Source organism: Equus przewalskii, chromosome 13 (assembly GCF_037783145.1).
Source record: "Equus przewalskii isolate Varuska chromosome 13, EquPr2, whole genome shotgun sequence".
Lineage (NCBI taxonomy): Eukaryota > Metazoa > Chordata > Mammalia > Perissodactyla > Equidae > Equus > Equus przewalskii.
In genome coordinates this window covers 28,989,016-29,008,562 of record NC_091843.1, presented here as the reverse complement: position 1 = coordinate 29,008,562, position 19,547 = coordinate 28,989,016, and the positions used below count along the sequence as shown (strand labels likewise).

The 19,547-nt window shown below is 37.0% G+C and overlaps 1 protein-coding gene across 1 annotated transcript in view; it reads left to right on the top strand.

Annotated features, from left to right (window-relative positions):
* SPINK5 (serine peptidase inhibitor Kazal type 5) overlaps positions 1-13,866 on the top strand; it is a 153,108-nt gene extending 139,242 nt beyond the window's left edge. The window contains exons 30-34 of the mRNA XM_008528911.2: positions 469-596; positions 1,885-1,981; positions 7,798-7,928; positions 10,360-10,450; positions 13,566-13,866. Coding sequence (XP_008527133.2) covers positions 469-596; positions 1,885-1,981; positions 7,798-7,928; positions 10,360-10,450; positions 13,566-13,574 — 456 coding nt within the window. The 3' untranslated portion in view covers positions 13,575-13,866. The remainder of the gene's footprint in view (positions 1-468; positions 597-1,884; positions 1,982-7,797; positions 7,929-10,359; positions 10,451-13,565) is intronic.
* The last annotated feature ends 5,681 nt before the right edge of the window (positions 13,867-19,547 follow it).

Here is a 19,547-nt window from a genome sequence, read left to right as displayed (position 1 = left end):
CTTTTCCCCGGATGGTTTTTTCAGCATCAACGAATCAATAGTGTGCATGCATGATGCTTCCTTTTGTATTTTCTTTTTAGGACTGCAAAGATTTCTTCCTTCAAACTTAACGGTGATAATCACATTTGTGGAGTTAGATTCCTGTGAGATTGCCCTTTGGTCAAGAGTACGCCTCATGTGGGAAATGGAGAATAGGAAGGATGGAAGGAAAGGGCGGGGGAGACAAGGAGGTCTATCGAGTGTTGTTTTATGTTTCCGTATGTCTCCAGGACCAGTGCAGAGAGGTTCAGAGTGAAGTGGAGGACAGAAAATTTAGACAGTCTGAGCGTTCCTTGGCCTCCACTGTCAGGAGGAGTGCAGTGAGTCTGAGCCTAGAGCCAAGAGAGGACTTCCTAAAACCAAATTTGAGAAAGCCACCAAGCCAAGAACAGAAAAGGCCATGTTCACTTCCCCTTTCTCATTTTCTAGGATAACTGCAGCAAGTTTCGGCAGTACGTGAGGAATGACGAGCTCATGTGCACTCGAGAGAATGATCCCGTGCGTGGCATTGATGGAAAGTTATATAAAAACAAGTGCTACATGTGCAGAACTATCTTGTGAGTAAGAGGATCTTGTTACCCCTTCAGTTAGTGGGGCAACTGTGTTTTTAGAAACTGCTGATTTAATAAATACGTGCTCATGAATCCACGGGGTCCTTAAAATAAGTCTTTAGATCAAGTCACTTAAACTGAGAACACCTGATAGAGGAGAAAGACCACCTGGACTTGGAGACAGGAAATCCAGCTGTAAGTTCCAACCATGACGTTTACTAACTGTGTCACTTGAAAGAAAAATGTTTTTTCCAACTATCAGGGTCATAGTTACAAGAAATTGTTCCAGATCTTTGTTCCACAGCTAGATCAGACTGAACAGAGAAATTTTTTAAAAATGCAGAATTAACACCCCAAAATGTATTGTCAGAATCTCCAGGGCTAGAGAAACTTTTTTAGAAAGGGTTTCTCGATTATTCTGATGGACAACCATATTTAGGGACCAATGGACACGATAGATAATGATGATGACGACGGTTGTGAAAACCACTATGGACACAATAACAATAATCAGTATATTTTTAGCTCTTCCAGTACAGTAGTTTCCCCTTATCCGCGGTTTTAGTTTCTGCGGTTTCAGTTGCCCGCAGTCAACCGCGATCCGGAAGCAGGTGATCATATGGTCAGACATATGGTCAGAAGGTCAATAGTAGCCTAATTCTATGTCACAATGCCTATGTCATTCACTTCACTTCGTCTCATCACATAGGCAATTTATCATCTCGCATCATCACAAGAAGAAGGGTGAGTACAGTACAAGAAGATATTTTGAGAGAGAGAGAGGCCACATTCACTTAACTTTTATTACAGTATATTGTTATAATTGTTTTATTTTATTAATAATTATTGTTGTCAATCTCCTACTGTGCCTAACTGGTAAATTAACTTTGTCATAGCTATGTACGTGTAGGGAAAAACAGGATATATAGGGATCAGTACTTCTTCAGTTTGAGGAGTCCACTGGGGGTCTTGGAACGTATCCCCTGCGAATATGGGGGGACTGCTGTATGTTCCTTGAGGCAGGAATTACCAATACCATCCTCTTTTTATGTTCCACTGAATTAAGCTTGAGGAATTTAAGCAACTGGTCCAAAGTTGAACATCTATTAAGTGAGGAGAGCTCTAAGCCAGCTCCCAGTTGTTTACTTTTCTTAACATGTCATCTAGGTCACTCTCTGGTGAATTTTCTATGGTTCTATCATATTATATTAGAATTACTTAACTTTCAACTGGAAGTTATAGGAGCTGATCTTTGTGGATATAACTTTAAGTTACTTTTTGTTTTTTCCTCTAGTCAAAAAGAAGCTTCAGAAAGGGCAGGAATTCGAGAAAAGCCATCCCACACTAGATCTTCTGAAGAGGAAGACAGCCCAGATTCCCTCAATACTCTGGTAAGAGTGTCTGTTTCTGAAAATCTACTTATTAACTTAATTTTCTGATTTGGGGGTCCTGTTGCCACTTGCCCTCCATAAACCTCATTTCCATAGAAAGGTCTGGAAAAGGCTGATTTAGTACAGCCTCAAGTCCTTTGAGGATTAAATGTAGTTCATGCTTAGTGAGAGTCTGGGGTGACTCATCAATGCATTATTCTGTGCACTTTGAGATTCTTAGCCCTGCTCCAAGCCAATTTAGTACATTTGTGAAATTTTAAAAAGTGGGTGTGTAGTGAATGTGACTTGCACCTGTGGTCAAATCAGTAGTTAGGAGCCTTAATTCTGTAATTTCAGCAGACCAAAAAGGCTCCTCACCTAGCTTCCTCTCATTTTTTCTCCCCAAACCAAATTCTTTTCCCAATAGCCTGGACTACAATGCTGAGCGTGTTCATGCTTGTGAAATTCTGCCAACCAGCAATTCATAGTAATTAAAACTTTTTATTGAAAATATAGGCTGATGCCCACCAGCAATGTATACCTTAGTGTAAGTTAGCCTAATCAGATTGCTTTTTTTAGAGCTTTGCCAAAGTCAGGAATAGAAAGGAACAAAGGGGATATGAGAGAATGAAGTATATTTATCAAGTGGAATCTCAAATTGAGCCCTAGAAGGGACCTGGTCCCTTAGAAAAGAAGGGAGACTTAGAAAAGAAGAAAGAAAGGTATAAAACATGAATTTTATCTAATTATTTGCCCAATTCAGCTAGGATAATGGGTGAATTGCACTAGTGAAATACTAATTACGTATTGCTAGTAGATTAGGCACTACACTAGAAAAGCCTAAGCATGGAGAAGAGCTATTCACAAAATCAGTTCTTTTTTTTCCCAGCTTTAATGAGATATAGTTGATACATAACATTGTGTAAGTTTAAGGTGTACAATATGTTGATTCAATACACTTATATATTGCGAAATGATTACCACCATGGGGTTAGCTAACACCTTCATTACCTCACATAATTACCATTTCTTTTTTGTGGTGAGAGCATGTAAGATTTGCTGACTTAATAACTTTCAACTTTATAATACAGTATTATTAGCCATAATCACCATACTGTACATTAGAGTCCCAGAATTTATTCATCTTGAAACTGAAAGTTTGTACCCTTTGACCAGTGTCTCCCCAATTCCCCCAATCCCAGCCCCTGGTAGCTACCATTCTATTCTCTGTTTCTGTTGAGTTTGGCTTTTTCAGATTTCACATATAAGTGATATCATAGAATACTTGTCTTTCTTGTCTGATTTATTTCACTTAGTGCAGTGCCCTCAAGTTTCCTGCAAGTTGTCACAGATAAGATTTTCTTTTTCCTTCCTTCTATGGCTGAATAAGATTCCATTGTGTTACACATCTTCTTTATCTATTCATCCATTGATGGACACTTAGACTGTTTTCATATGTTGGCTATTGTGAAAAATAAAATCTGTTCTTTTTAAAAAAACATTTTACTGAAGTATAATAGTCATATAGAAAAAGTGCACATATCATAAGTGTACAGCTAAATGAAATATCACAAAGTGATCACACCTGTGATATTCGCACCTAGGTCAAGAAATAAGATATCCCCAGTAGATGAGAAGCCCATCATGCTTCTTCCTAATGTACAATCTGGTTCTGAGCTGAGCTTTCTCTTGGAGAAAAGAACCACATTCGTTATTCATTTGTCATCCACTTAGCCATCCATTTATTCATTCTACGAATATTTGTTGAGCATCTACTATTTTCCAAGCATTACATGTGTGTAGGAGAACAATACCCATAAAAAAAAACAGACATAACTCTCTACACCCTTGAAGTTTATATTAAAAGAACATAGATAATAGAAAACGTGAACAAATGAAATGTAATACTAAGGGAGAAATAAAGTAGAAAAATGATATGGTATAAGGCAGGGATTCAGTTTTAAAGCCTGTACAGGAAAGAGTTCTCAGAGAAGGTGACATATGCACCAAGGCCTAAAGGGGTTGATTCCATATGTGTAAGTGAGGGGAGAACATTCCAAGAAGAGGAACAGCAAAGTGCTGAGGAAAGGGTTGAAGGACAGTATAGCAGTGTAGTTGAAATGGAGTGACCTCAGAGACAGTTACAGAGGAAGAAGTCATTAAAGTAACAGGAGACCATGTTATGTAGGATTTTGTGGCCTGTTTTAAAGATGTTGGCCATTATTCTGAATGAAGATTTTAAAAAGAGGAGTGATGTGATTGGGTTTATGTTTTATAAGAATAATTCTGCCTGCTGTATTGAAAATACACTGCAGGGAGGCAAGAGCAAAAGTTAGACAGCTATTTAGTTAACCATGACAGTAATCCACAGAAGAGATGACGCTAGTTTATACCTTGGTCATAGTGGTCATAATGAGAGGTGGTTGGATCCTCAGTCTATTTTGAAGGTGGAGTCAATCAGGATTTGTTGAGTTGATGTACTATGTAAGAAAAAAAGAAGGCTTCTGTCTTTTTTGCTCCTTTGTAATGCTTTATCCCAGTAGTTTCGAACCTTGTAGCAGAAAATACGTGAAAACTACTAAGGATATACCTAGTTCAGTGTTACCTTTGCCAGTGAGTCATAGAAGGTGCTTGTCTAAATTTTCCCTGAATATCTCTATCAATCTAGAACAGACTACAATCTAAAGCAGTCCATTTAGATGTCTGAATTATTCATCAAAACAAACTAGCAAACAAATACTTCTTTACGCTTCTGAAATGAACATCAACAGATATCATACTATTAAATTCTCTATTTCTTCTCTGTTTCAGACAGTGGTTTTCATGGAATTTTTTAATTTCATCTAAGTTGCCAAATTTATTGGCATATAGTTATTTATAACATTTCCACATTATCCTTTTAATATCTATATTTATATAGTGACACCCTTTTTATTTTTAATATTGGTAGCATATCTTTCTTGCCTTTTTGGCAATTTTGCAAATGGTGTGTCAATTTATTAACCTTTTCAAACAACCGATGTTTGGCTTTGTTCTGTTTTCTATTTCATAAATTTCTCCTCTTTATTATTCGTTTTCTTATATTTTCAAGCTTAATTTGCTTATTATTTGCTAGCTTCTTGAGATGGAAGTTTAGATCACTGATTTTAAAACTTTCTTCTTTGCTAATTATGCATTTAGTTATAACTTCCCCTCAAATCACTGCGTTAGCTGCTGCTATTTGAGAATTTATATTTTTATTATCATTCACTTCAAAACATTTCTACATTCCATTATGATTATTTTGAGTCATGAGTGACTTGGAAGTGTGTTGCTTAATTTCTACATACCTAGGAACTTTATAGTTATCATATTTGTTACTGGTATTATTGCACTGTGGTCACAGAACTTACATTTTATGACTTTAATTCTTTGAAATTTATTGACACTTGCTTAATGGCCTAGAATATGGTCTATTTTAGCAATAATTTTGTGTACACTGGACAAGAATGTGTAGTCTGCAGTTGTTGGATATAAAGGTCTGTAAATATCATTTAGATCAAACTGGTTAATTTTGTTTTTCAAATATTCCGTATTTTGATCTTTATGTGCTATCAATTGCTGAAAAATTATGTTAATATTTCCATCTATATTTGCAAATTTGCCTATTTCTCCTTTCAGTCAGTCAATATTTGCCTCATATATTGTAAAACTATACTTTAGGTACATACATGTTTGAGATTGTTCTTAACGAACCTATTATTTTATCATTAGAAATCCTCATCTTTATCACCTCACTGCAGTCAGAATGACTATAATTAACAAGACAGGAAACAACAAGTGTTGGAGAGGATGTGGGGAGAAGGGAACCCTCATATACTTCTGGTACAAGTGTAAACTGGTGCAACCACTGTGGAAAGTAGTATGGAGTATCCTCAGAAAATTAAGAATAGATCTACCGTATGACCCAGCTATTCCACTGCTGGGTATTTATCCAAAGCAGTTGAAAACACAAATGCATAAAGATACATTCCCTATATTCATTGCAGCATTATTCAAAATAGCCAAGAGTTGGAAGCAACCTAGGTGCCCATCAACGGACAAATGGATAAAGAAGATGTGGTATATATACACAATGGACTACTACTCAGCCATAAGAAATGATGAAATCTGGCCACTTGTGACAAGATGGATAGACTGTGAGGGTATTCTGCTAAGTGAAACAAGTCAGAGGGCGAAAGTCAAATACCATATGATCTCACTCATAAGTAGAAGATAAAAACAATGACAAAGAAACATGTAACAACAGAGATTGGATTGGTGGTTACCAGAGGGGAAGGGGGAGGGAAGAGGGTGAAAGGGTGATTAGACACACATGTGTGGGGATGTGTTACAATTAGTCCTTGGATGGTGAACATGATGTAATCTACACAGAATTTGAAATACATCATCATGTAAATCTGAAAGTTATATAATATTATCATCCAATGTCACTGCTATAAAAATAAAAATTTAAAAATAAATAAATAACTAAAATAAAAAAGAAATCCTTATCTTTATCTCTGCTAATACTTCTTGTCCTAAATTCTACTTTGTGTGATATTAATATAGATAGACTAGCCTTTAAATGATGAGCATTTGCATGTATATATTTTCCATCCTTTTACTTTCAACTTATTGGTTGAAATATAAAGATATATTAAAAGTATACTTCTTGTAAACATTATATAGTTGAGTCTTTTTGTTTTTTCTAGTTTAGCAATCCCTGTCTTTGGAATAATTAGTCTTATTAATATTTAATGTAATTGCTGACACCATGGAATTTAAGTCTTCTGTAATCCTGTTTTTAAAGTTTCTCTATCTCTTTTTTTCCTTTGGTCCTATTTTGTTTTAATTAATAAAATTATTATTATTGAATTCATACTTCCAAAAGACTACAAAGAACAAATATGTTCTTTTTTTTTGAGGAAGATTAGCCTTGAGCTAACATCCACCACCAATCCTCCTGTTTTTGCTGAGGAAGACTGGCCCTGAGCTAACATCCATGCCCATCTTCCTCCACTTTATATGTGGGACGCTTATCACAGCATGGCTTGCCAAGAGGTGTCATGTCTGCACCCAGGATCCAAACCACTGAACCCCGGGCCGCTGAAGCTGAACGTGTGAACTTAACCTCTGCACCGCGAGGCCAGCCCCCCAAATATGTTCCTTTTTCAACATGAGAATTTTTTTACCTTGGGAAATATACTGACAAGCATACTACATATACCGAACACTTTGTGTGTGCCAAACACTGTGTTATACGTGCATTTAAATCCCCTAAAACAACAGTATAAGGCAAGAACTATTATTCACGTTTTTCAGATGAGAAACTAAGACTCAGAGTAGTTTAATAAATCAATCCTCTAGTTAGTGGCAGAGCTAGGACTCAAAAGCCCATGCAATTAACTAGTATTTGCCTCTGAGTCTTTCCTTTCTAGATTGTATATAACCAGTGCCTTCATTTAAGTAATAAAAGAAATTATTTCTTGCATGATTACCATCCTTGTTTTCATCCTAAGGGTGTGCCTCACTTTGTCTGTGCCTGATATCATGTAAGGTTTCTGCTTTCTTACTGCTTTGTTCTTCTTTGTTTTTTGGTTTAGCTACTTATCTTCCCTTGTAAAAAGAAGCCAAATCCAGGAGGCTAAATCTACCTAATAATGATGTGAAAAGAAACATGTGAATTTGTATGACCTATGTTACAATTCCTTTACTAGTCATTTATTCAAATGTCGCTGAGGATATCAAAAGGTTTTCCCAAACTCATCCCTCTTGAGTGTCATTGAGTAAATCTGATTTATGTTTTGCTTTTTCAGGATTCTGAGATGTGCAAACACTACCGAGTATTGCCCAAGATAGGTTACCTTTGCCCAAAGAATTTACAGCCTGTCTGTGGTGATGATGGCCAGACGTACAACAATCCCTGCATGCTCTGTCATGAAAATCTGTAAGTATACAAGTCACATCATCCTATCTTCCAGCGTAGAGGCTCTTGACCACAGGGTTGACCCACAGTAGGGTACTGATATCAATTTGAGGTATGTTTCAACTAATTTGCTAGTAATAGCAGTTAAAAATTCAGATTTTGTGAATGATCTTTGTCATTTATAAAATAGGGAGGATTTAAGGTTATCTCTTTAATAAAAGTGCTAATGTACTTTACTGAGTGGAAGAGAAAGGAAAAAGTCATGAGGTTACAACAATTAGAGAAAATCTTTATAAGCCCATGTACACTCATGGAAGTGTGAACATCATCCATCCTTTGCATAAAGAGAAAAAAATTTGAGAATCATTGCTATACAGAGAGCCCAACCTATAATCTCTAATGGGCCTTATGACTACCTGATAGGCACATATTTCCCATCCTGTAAGTCTTCTCGGAACAGGAAGTGTATAAAGCAAAAGAAAGTGCACTGGAGCAAATGGAAGACCTTGTGTCTGTTCTCAAATTTGTTACCATCTGTGGACATATTATCTCATCCTTCTGAGATTCAATTTCTTCATTGGAGAAGTGGAGACAGTTCTCTGAGCCAGTTGACTTCACAGGGTTATTGAGAAGAATTTTTAAGTTCAATACAAGAGATTCATTTTAATACTTCTGTTATTGGTTGTAGCTTTGTGTTGCTTTTCTGTTCAAATGCTATCTTGTCCTTATCTTCATACATATTCCTTACCTTTTCCTAGCTTCATTTGACCAGCTTTAAATAAGAGCATAATGGCAAATCTTGACTTTTCCACCTCACCCCACCCCAGACTTACATTGCAGCCTTGTATGTCTAAGAAGCCTATCCTTCTTAGGACACTGTGAGCAAGGCCCAGAATGTGAGCATGGCCTGATATCCTGCTTTTCCAATTCAGGGAAAATATTTGAACTTACATTTGTTTCTTTTTAAGTCAAATTACTCATAAAAGAAACAGCCACTCCACAGTTGATATATTTGGGATAAAACCTGAATATGAATGCTTTATACCTTACATCTGTAGGTAAGGCCCTCTCACTGAATCCTCACTACCTGCTATAGAGTAGTTCTATCTTCACTGTTCTGAGGTGAATCTGAGGCTCAGAGCGTTCAGGGAACTTGTTTAAAGTCACAAAGCCAGCGAGTAGATCAGACAGGATTTTAACCTTGTTGATTCAGACCTAAACACGGTTTCTTTGCTCCCTACTACACTATTGTTGTATCCAAGGCAGTAGTTCCTTAAACATTTGGGAATCAAAGATTCCTTTTATAATACGGAGGAAGTTCTCTCTTTCCAGAAAAGAAAATGATGTGACATTAACAGCTTGTCTGCATAGTACCTGTGGGCACATAAATCTGTTGAAATCCATCCGTGGATCTTACAGAGTTTTAACAATTAAGAAGTCCCTGTTTAAGGAATAAGTACAACCATTCAGGAGTTTGTTGCTATATATGACTTATCTTCAGCCCGGAAGTCCTTCAACTTCTCTTTATTGTAAATGTCAGAGCCAAGCACTCTGTTAACTGTATAAACCCCTAACAAGTCTACTCAAGGGGAACTGTAGAGACCACAATACTCTATCAAGGGGAACTGTAGAGTCAGAAACTCCAATGATGAAAAGATTACTAAGGCAAGCTTCAGGATGGATTATTTAGCTAAAGGAATTGGGAGTATGTATTATAAAGAGAAAATTCAAGCTATCCCAGGCAAAAAGGAACAGTGTTGACTTCTGTGGTCTTAGCAGAAGATATGGGGAAGCAATTTCAACTTGAGCAATGTTCAAAGACAAAAATGAATGGCCTTGATGCAGAGTGAGTTTCCCATCACCAGAGGCAAACAAGTAGGTGTTTGATAGATAATAATTCTTAAGGGAGAGGCACTAAAATTCATACCTTTTAAGATTTTTTTCAACTATAAAATTTAGACTGTATGATTCTGTACAGTTTTATTTTGTAAAATATAGAGAGAACCTATATTCTCTCTATATTTTATATATTTATATATTTACATAAAATATATTTTATAAAATATGTTATATCTTTTAATCCCAAAATCACATCATAGGTATTCAATAAAGTCAAACTTCTCTAGTACTTAATTTTCCCATCTATAAAATAGCAGCTTTTAGACTAGATGATCTCAAAGTTTATTTCCCACATTCAACAATTCTATGAGTATAGAGGTGAATGAAATGTGACGGGATAGATCCAGGGCTGGGGAACAATCTCGAGCTAAATCAGAAGAGAGAGATTAAACCTGGATGATGCCTATTGGAAAACAGTTGAATGCAGATCCCAGGGCCTACCCCTCTTTTCAGTTCTGGTTTGATGCCCAGATGTCACCCACATTGACCCTTGTTTTTTCTCATTTTAACTGTGAGTCTTCCCATCTTGGAAACCTCCTCTGTTCTGTTTTAGAATGCGCCAGACTAATACACACATACGCAGTGAAGGGAGGTGTGAGGACAGCAGCACCCCAGGAACCACAGTTCCCAGCGTGCCAGCATCTGTAAGTACATTGGCATTCGTGCTTACAGTGTTAGAACCAGTCAGTTCTGCTTCTGTTCTCTTGTACTGGGTGATGGACATTTCTCTGGCCAGGGACGTGATACTGGGTCAGGTAACCCTAGAATTGTCTATGTCTTTGTTGTGAAGATAATTCAGTAATTACTGAAATAAGTGGGAATAATAATACAGTAGTTAACATTTTTAAATGTTTACTGGGATCATTAATAGATTGTTTATGAGCAATGTCCCTAATCTAACACTTTCGCAAAGTAGGTTTTAGTTTTGTGATCTATAATAAAAAGATGAGACAGAGACCAGGAGAGGTCAGATCATGACAGAGCTGGATTTGAACCATTTCTGGGTAACCCCTGGATCCTTGCAGTTTACATTGCATTAAACTGTCTCCCAACATGAAAAGTTGACCTTTTCTTTGAAATCCCTGCAAGGATATTCTGACACATTATTGAGTTTAACATTCTCCTTGGTGATTGCACTTGAGGAATCTCTTTCTAAGGCAAGATGATATGTAACTTGGAGAAAAACAAGAAATTTTCAAATAAGATAAAATTTTATGTTACCAGATTAATATGGGTTCAAATTCTCATTTTTGATGTTCTTCACCTATGAGACCTTTGGAAAATCTCATAAACATCTAAACAAAGATCACACCAAGTTATTGAAAATATTCAATAAATGTTGACTTTTAAGCATTTGGCACAGTGTCTACAAATTAATGGAATTTATTGTTATTATCACTATTATTTTATGCCTAAGAGTCCAAAGTATGAAGTTAGAGAAAGAGAAGAGTCTAAAGTATGAACTAGAGAAACAGATTCTGGCACAGTGCTTATTTATTTTTAATAATTTTAGTGAATTATACTTCAAAAAATTTACATTGGATGTTTTAAAATATATTTCTATTTAATAAAAGCAAACAATATTTTAATAAATTATATTTAATAATTATTTATTATTATTCACAACTTTTTTTACTCCATTCCACAGCTACAAAAGCTTTGGCAATGATGGAATTGGAAACTATTCTGCCAGTTTTGGGGATCTTAAGTAATAGGAGATAAGGCCGTATTCAAAAGAACTGCTCAGTGAGCCTTGATATGGGAAACCAGAAAAACAAGAGCTATTCGCTAGGTGTTTCTGGTTTCACTTTAGCAGCTGGAAGGCAGGATCGAGTAGACAGACTACTGGATGACATCAGGAGACCTTCATTTCTTTCTCGTGTGGGCTTGACAAAGTCATCTATCTACTCTGGGTCTTTACACACCCATGAAGAGAGGGTTTAAATTTTTGCTCCATTGTGTTTGCTATCTCATTACATGTGAACTCTTAGTGGTTTGCTCCTCATTGTATCCACAGAATATACTGTCCCCCATCTCACAAACACACCTGGTTACATGTATCATAAAACAGTAAAAAAGAATCTTTATGCAAGTCCTATTGACCACACTTTAGACCACACCTTGCTGCAGTCTCATGTAGACAACTTGACAAAAAACTACATTATGAGGAACTTGCCATAGGATAATACTGGTAAGATGTATTTATTCAAATAATGACGAATCTTGCCAGGACTAAGCACAAAAGTTTTTGTGAGGGAGTTCCTTTCTTTCATTTTTGAGTGTTTTCTTTCCACTAGAAATATATAACAAGCATTCTTAGTGATAGGAATTATTTATGATGTTAGCTGATAGAAGAAATCATTAGAACACAAGATGTCCTGGGCATGGGTTCAGTTCCTTCTGTTTGATTCAGTGATGTAATCTTGGATATATCAAGGTGGTACAAGTGGGTCACAGCCCAGCATTGCTCTGATGACTACTATGGATGCATATCTTGGAGGTTGGAACCTAATACCTAAACTTTGTTCCTGGATAGAAGATTTTCTAAGAGTCTGGAATCCCAAGAATGCAATAAAAGGCCAGGCAGTCACAACTTTTCTGGAAAAACAGATTGAAGATCCTGGAACCCATACTTTTGCTTACTATCTAATAAATATTTTCTATTATTCAATAACTACTAAAATTTACGTAACTCTTTAGAGTTTTATGTGCTTTTTCCTTTTGCATCCTCCCACTAGTCCTGTGATTAGGGCAGGGATGATTATCCTTCACATTTTACAGAAAATCAGCCTAGGGGGAATCCTGCAACTTATCAGGGTTATTCAGTATGATATTTTTGGTCCAGTGTAGATCTTCTGACTTCATTTCTTATGCTCTGCCACCATCCCTTAGTCGTCAAGAGATTCTGAAAACTAGGGGCTTTGGAGAAGGCATTATCTCAATTAGGTAAAGATTAGCTACATTGGAAGGAAATTTCTATGTCAAGGAAAATACTAGTACTATTTTGTGAGATGAATAAGTGACTATTCTCTATTCCATGACAAAGATTTTCAAGGATTCAACCAGGCCATAGCTTGCTGCTTTCAAACCAAAAGAAACTTCCTGGGGTCGAGGTGAGAACTAAAATGGAGGTTTGAGTTTGGAATGATACAGACACTAGTGATCCAGGTGATACTAGCTGGTGCTGTACAGTTATATGGAAGAAAAATGCCTGAGGACCTTACCACCTTTTAAAAAAATTGTATATGTTGATGTAGTGTTTTAAATGTTGATCTCAAGATTTTAAATGTTGATTCAAATAAGAATACATGGGTGAGTCAGGCAAGGAGGATAGCTGATTAAATTCTCATGGCCTAAAACAAACTATAACAGTAAAGCATTAATGTTAGAGGAATTTGATTCAAGTCCTGACTGAAGGTGAGACCTTGGCTAGTCTCTAAACTTCTCTGATGCTCAATCTCCTCCCCTGTGAAATGATGTTAATGACACCTACCTCTTTTTCTTACCGTCAGGGTCACATGTAATCAAGAGCAGAATTCATTTTTATATGTACCTCAGTGAGTAGTACATAGTAGGTGTTCAATAAATACTCATTGAATCAATTGAATAAAATGTGAAAGTGATTTTAAGTTGTGAATTCTTGGCAGAATGCAGGAATCTGTGGATTTCTTTGACTACGGTACAGCTACAAATTTATAGCCCACATTTCTGTAATGTCTCTGAGTTTCAAGCATATAATCTACCTCTCTTCTTTTCTAGGGCAAATGATGTGAGAATTGGTGAAAGCCATGAGGGAAAATGTATACCCCGATTCTGAACTGCCTACCTTATCCATCTGTATATACAAATAACTCTTCAGAGCTCATCTTATTTACTGTAGAAAACCATACAGAACTGTTGGGGGAATGGACTCACTGACTTTCAGTCTTCCATCTCTTTCCTCCTGGATTCTTTGATCTGAGGGCACAGAAACACTTCCACCCAATCTGTGCTCTGGAAAGCTCCTGATCACAATGCTGTCTGTCCAACTGCTTGTTCAATAAAAGTAAACCCAGCAGAACACCATGTCTGGGATTTCTTTGCCACTGCCTGGATGTCAGGAACTTGTTTTTTACTGAAGCTGAATAATCTACCCTTTTGTCTTGCAAAGCCCATTGGTGGACAGAGAATGCTCACTTTTTTTCAGATTCAACTTGCTGTCATAGTTGGAAAAGAATATCTAGAAGAGAGGTAGGGAGGTATGGGCTCCCAGGCAGCCAATGGCTGTATAAAGCCCAAGCAGCTATGAATTAACCTCACCTTCCAATGACACAAAGCAATAATTTCTCATATCCAATCATGTGGCCTCTTGACAATTTCCTGTGTCAGGGCCTTGGACCCATAGTCTGGGAGAAGACTAAGGAAATGAGAGTTACCAACGTGTGCAAGTCTCTAGAGCAGCGCTGTCCAATAGAAATATAATATGAGCCACATATGTGATCTCAAAATTTTTAGTAGCTACAAAAGAAATGGGTAAAATTAATTTTAATAATGTATTTTACTTAGCCCAATATACCAAAACTATTATCAGTTCAGAAGATAATCAATATAACCTTTTTTTTTTTACTAAGTTTTTGATATTGGTATGTATTTTATACTTGTAGCACATCTCACTTTGGACCAGCCACATTTCAAGTGCTCAATAGTTACGTGTGGCTAGAAGCTACTAAACCAGTGCACTAATGCATGTGAGAAATCCACCAGGGAGTGCGCACATTAGGTAGGGTGGCATGGAATAACTTGTAAGCTCCTGCCACAATGCCGAAACTCTGTCATGCTCCAAATCTTGCTACTGGTGTCCTGTGACAGCACCAAGTTATGTGGTTCACTTGCAGATTCTGGGCTTGTGCTGAGCGTACTCTAGAGGGAGAGAAAGCTTGTGCAGAATCCATCGTGGTTCAAGTTGTTCTCAGCTACGGAAGACCTGTGCCCAGAATGGCAGGCCTGCTTGGATTTGAGAAGTTAATTTTGTATTTTTCCTCTGCTCTTTTTCTTTTAGATAAGTTGCCACTAGGCCCATTTGAGTAGGATTTTGTGATCTTTGTCTTTTGTAACTGAGTGAAAATAAATCAATCCCTATCCTGTTTTTTTTCCTATTTATTGTTAAGAAAAAAGAAAGACGCTTTGTAAATCATTTTTCAAGCATAAAATACAGAATTATTTCAGAAAAAAGGTGAGAAAACAATGTTGTTATTTTCTTTGGAAATTCTAGAATATGTGAGATGGGTTTAGAGATTGTACGGCATATGAGATTGTATCTCCTTCTTGGTTATTGCTAGGGAATCCAGAAACTCTATTTTCATGGCTAAGACATGGTATTTTTTGAGAAGTTAGTTGCTTTGTTATGTCATTTTGAATATTTTACTGAGATATAAACAACAAACCCTTTACACTTCTTTTGTTATTATTATTTTGATTATGATTATTAGGTAATGTGCACATGAGACTTTGTTATCCCACACTTGAGACTTAACCAATCCTAAATCAATTCAATCATTCTGAGCACCAGGAAAAAGTGTGGCTTAGGGTAGGGTGGAGGATGGAGTGATCTGGAATGAGATGAGGCAAGGAGATGGAGCAAGGCCCAGGGACCCAGTGAAGATCAAGGGTGAAGTGGGGGGTGCAGAGGTCAGGAACGGGATGGGGATCAAGGAAAATGAAGTAGAGAATGGACCAAGGCTCAGGGATCTGGGTTAAGAGTGTGAATGTGTTGAGCACGTTACTTGGGACTTAAAAAAATGAAAGCCGATTTTTATTTTGGAGGCACAAACTAGGGGTGAGTATGAAATGTCATCTGTGTCAAAATACTCACAACAAAATAGCGGCATTAAATATTAGGTAAACTCATTTCAAGTTGCTTCTTGAGCTGTATCATGATGAATGGGAGGCAAATGAAAACCAGACTCATCTCACTGAGGTTTCACAAACCAACCCTAAAATTCTAAGCCGGGAGGTGACAAATGATCCTGAGCTGGAAGTAAAGAAGGCAAAACTGCATCTCTCACCTCCGCCTGGTCACTCCCACTACACTTAGGCATTTCTCTATAGCTGATATTTCAGATTCTATTTTCAGAATGAGTTTTCATAGATCTATCACTGTCAAACTCCTTATTTTCTCCTGTAAGGAACTCACCTGAAGTCTTTCTCTCAAGGCTTCAGAAACACCCAAGGAGAGCACTTGTCTAGACTATGTGTTGGTGAACCTTTTCTGTAAAGAACCAAATAGCAAATGTTATAGGCTTTGCTGAACATATAGTCTCTGTCACAACCACTCAATGCTGCTGTTGTGTAAGCAAATTACTTTACGTTATATAAATAAACTTACCTGGCTGTGTTCCAGTAGAATCATATTTACAAAAATAGGTGGTGGGCTGTAACGGCTAAGAGTCTGTCTCTTGTCCTACTTTGTAACTCAATTGTGTTCTCTTTGCTCCCTTCTCTACTCTTAAATACCAGCTACTCTTCTCATTCTATGATAATCGTAATAGAAAATAATAAATTTTGACATTTCTAGACATTTAATCTGTGCTCGAAACTGAGTAAAACATATGATAAGACTCACATTTGTACCCCAATCCTATACTCTTTGTGACTTTCTTGGTTGACTTAGATCAATGCCAGTCTCATGCATTACACAGTTATGTTATGGCAAATAAAGTGAATGTGTCCACAGAGAACACTCCCTGTGGCCTTTCACAATGATGTATGATATCTGTTTCCCTCACAGGAAAAAGCATAATAAGACATCTTGTCCTTTCCTTGACACTATCCTGGCGCACAGATCCCTTTTTCTCTCCAGTACTGAAATTAAAGTTCTATCTAAATAATATGCAACCATAAATCATTCTTCAAATATGAAGAGAAAACAGAGAGTCAATTGAAGATCAGTCCCAGGAAAAATGTCAAATAAAATGTTTACCATTCTTGATGGAATTTTCATTTGACAATAGAGCTCCTTCTGGATTATTCTGAGGGATGATGTGCTGTCTTCCTCCAGGCCATTCTATGGGCTCCGTTTGCATCTGTTAGAGTACTTGTAAACATCTTTCAAGTCGATAGACATTGTGCATTTTACCTTATTTTTTTCTTTTATGAATTTTAGACTCTCTTTTTCTCTTAATTGGACTTTTTCAATGGGTAACAGACTTGCTTGTCTCTATCTCTGGCAGCAGTCTTTTTTTTTTTTTTTTTTAAATCTCCAAAACCTCTTCAAGACACAGATCTGTTAGATTCCCCAGTTTACATTTTTTGAAAACTCCTACTAAGCAGCCACAATGTACTAGAACAAGCAAAATGAGACAAACCTGAAATCTAGGCATTGTCTTCCTCCCTCTCTTTTTTCCTCCATAGAGTTAATCACCAAATCTGATAAACAATTTGGTTCAAGCTATCATCATCCTTTCATGATTGACCACCATAGCCACGTAAATGATGTCCCTTATTCAGTCTTTTCCTTTCCATCGCATTCTCCACTGCAGGCACAGTAATGATCTGAAATCCAAATTTGGTGGTATTATGCTTAAAACTTTTATATGGCTCCTCTAGCCCCCAAGATGAACTCTAAACGCCTCTTGACATACAAGGCCTCTGTTCACCTCTTTCGCTTCAACTCTTGCATTGCCTTCCTTCTCTTCTACTCTTGCATAATTTCTTGAACTTGTTCCTACATACCCCTTCCTCCTAACATATTCTCTTTAGGCACCTCTGGTCCTTCTCCAATTTTTTCCTTCCACTTGACGAGGTCCATCCCTCTAAATTCTAGAACAATTTGTTCTCACCACACTAAAGGTGAGACTTTTCTCTGGAAGCCTTCCATGACCTCTTTCCCCTCAGAATACGAATCGATTCTTCCTTTGTTATGCTCCCGTAACATCCTGTCCTTACATCCATATAACCAGCTGTCTCTGTTTTGCAGTTGCTTATTTCCAAGTCCATCTTTCTCACTAGACTGTGACTTCTTTAGGAAAAGAGACAATTTAACGTTCTTGTTTATATCCCCAGTGCTAATACAATGCCTAGCATGGAGCAATTGCTCATTAAAACTTATTAAGCAAACTTAAATCCTTAAGATAAGAGTTTTTCAAATTTCTTTTTTTTGGTGAGACAGGTTGGCCCTGAGCTAACATCTGTTGCCAATCTTCCCTTTTTTGTTGCTGAGCTAACATCTGTGCCAATCTTCTTCTATTTTATGTGGGATGCTGCCACAGCGTGGCTTACCAAGTAGTGCTAGGTTTGTGCCTGGGATCTGAACCTATGAACCCAGGACCACTGAAGTGGAGCGTGTGAACTTAACCACTAGGCCACTGGGCCAGCCTCTTTAAGATAAGAGTTTTAAAAGGGAATTAGGACAGACACTTTCAGTTCTGGTCAATGACATAAAACCTACAAGGATAGAGGAGATAGCCTACAAAGATAGCCTATAAGGATAGAAGTCAACGACATAAAGCCTACAAGAATAGAGATTCTGCGTTCCCTTCCTAGTACGAGTTAAAAATCACTGGCATGATGGTTAGAGACAAGCTAGTTACATGAAAAGATGAACTAATAAAACGTATCTTCCCACCTCAAGGAAGGCTAGATTCATGAGGTTTTTCTAGAAATAGTAGCAAAAACTGCAACAAAAGAGTAATGCAAAGAGCAGCATGAGCCCAGAAAAATATGCTGTGAAGTGTATTGTTGTAATTAACATCATACTGACTTTCAACTAATTAATTGCTTTTTATCAGCTAAATATATGACATGTAGTGATAAAGAAGATCTCAATCAGGGAATAGTTATTTTATTTCAGGTTGATAAAATCCTAGATTGACGGAGCTAGAAGAAAATTAGAAACAATTTATCCAGCATGTTTAAATATGGGACTCCTGAAGCCATGAGAGGGAAAATAATTTTCTGAGCTTACTCAAATGGGTGTAAATCAGAAATATAAATTCAAGTAAATGGTTTTTAGTCTCATCTTCCTTACACTAATCCCCCTGGCCTTATGAACTCCAATTCCATGCTCTTCATGCAAACAATATTATCTATTTGATTACATTTTCAGACAAAAGGAATGGATTTTGTATCCAGTGATCCTAGAAAATTGTTCATTAACTACAGAAATGTTCACTTCTGTTTGTTTGTGGAATATTTCAATTCCAAATCTTTGGAACATGTGGCAGGAGAAAGTACACATGAAGATTTTTTACTAATGAGATTAGCAGTGAAAAGTGAATTCCAATGGTTTGAGCCATAGGAAAGAAGTAATAAAATGAAAACTTGCCAGCTATTATATTCTCATCTCTGGATCCACTTTGCTCCAAGAATTTTAAGTGAAAAAGTTGCCAGAAATCCTACTGTCGTCTCTAAAAATGAACTATTGACAAGTTGTGTCGACAAAGGATATTTGCTTAGGTTCTAGCCTTTGGTCATAGGACAAACATTGATGAATCAAGCAGGAAATGCCACATCCTCCTCCACCCAGTGGCTGTTCCTATGTACTGAAAGAGGTGCAGGCGGCTGGATGAGCTCCAGTTACCAGCACCCACTGACAGGTTTGTCGTGACGTTGCTTACTGCAGATTAGCACTTACCTGGAAGCGTAAGACAAGATTCTAAAGAAGAATGAATTTTTATAGTCATTTTAACACCAATATGTAAACAAGAAAGAATAACACAGCATTAACAATGAAAACAATAGTTAAAAGCTATTAACTAGTTTTCT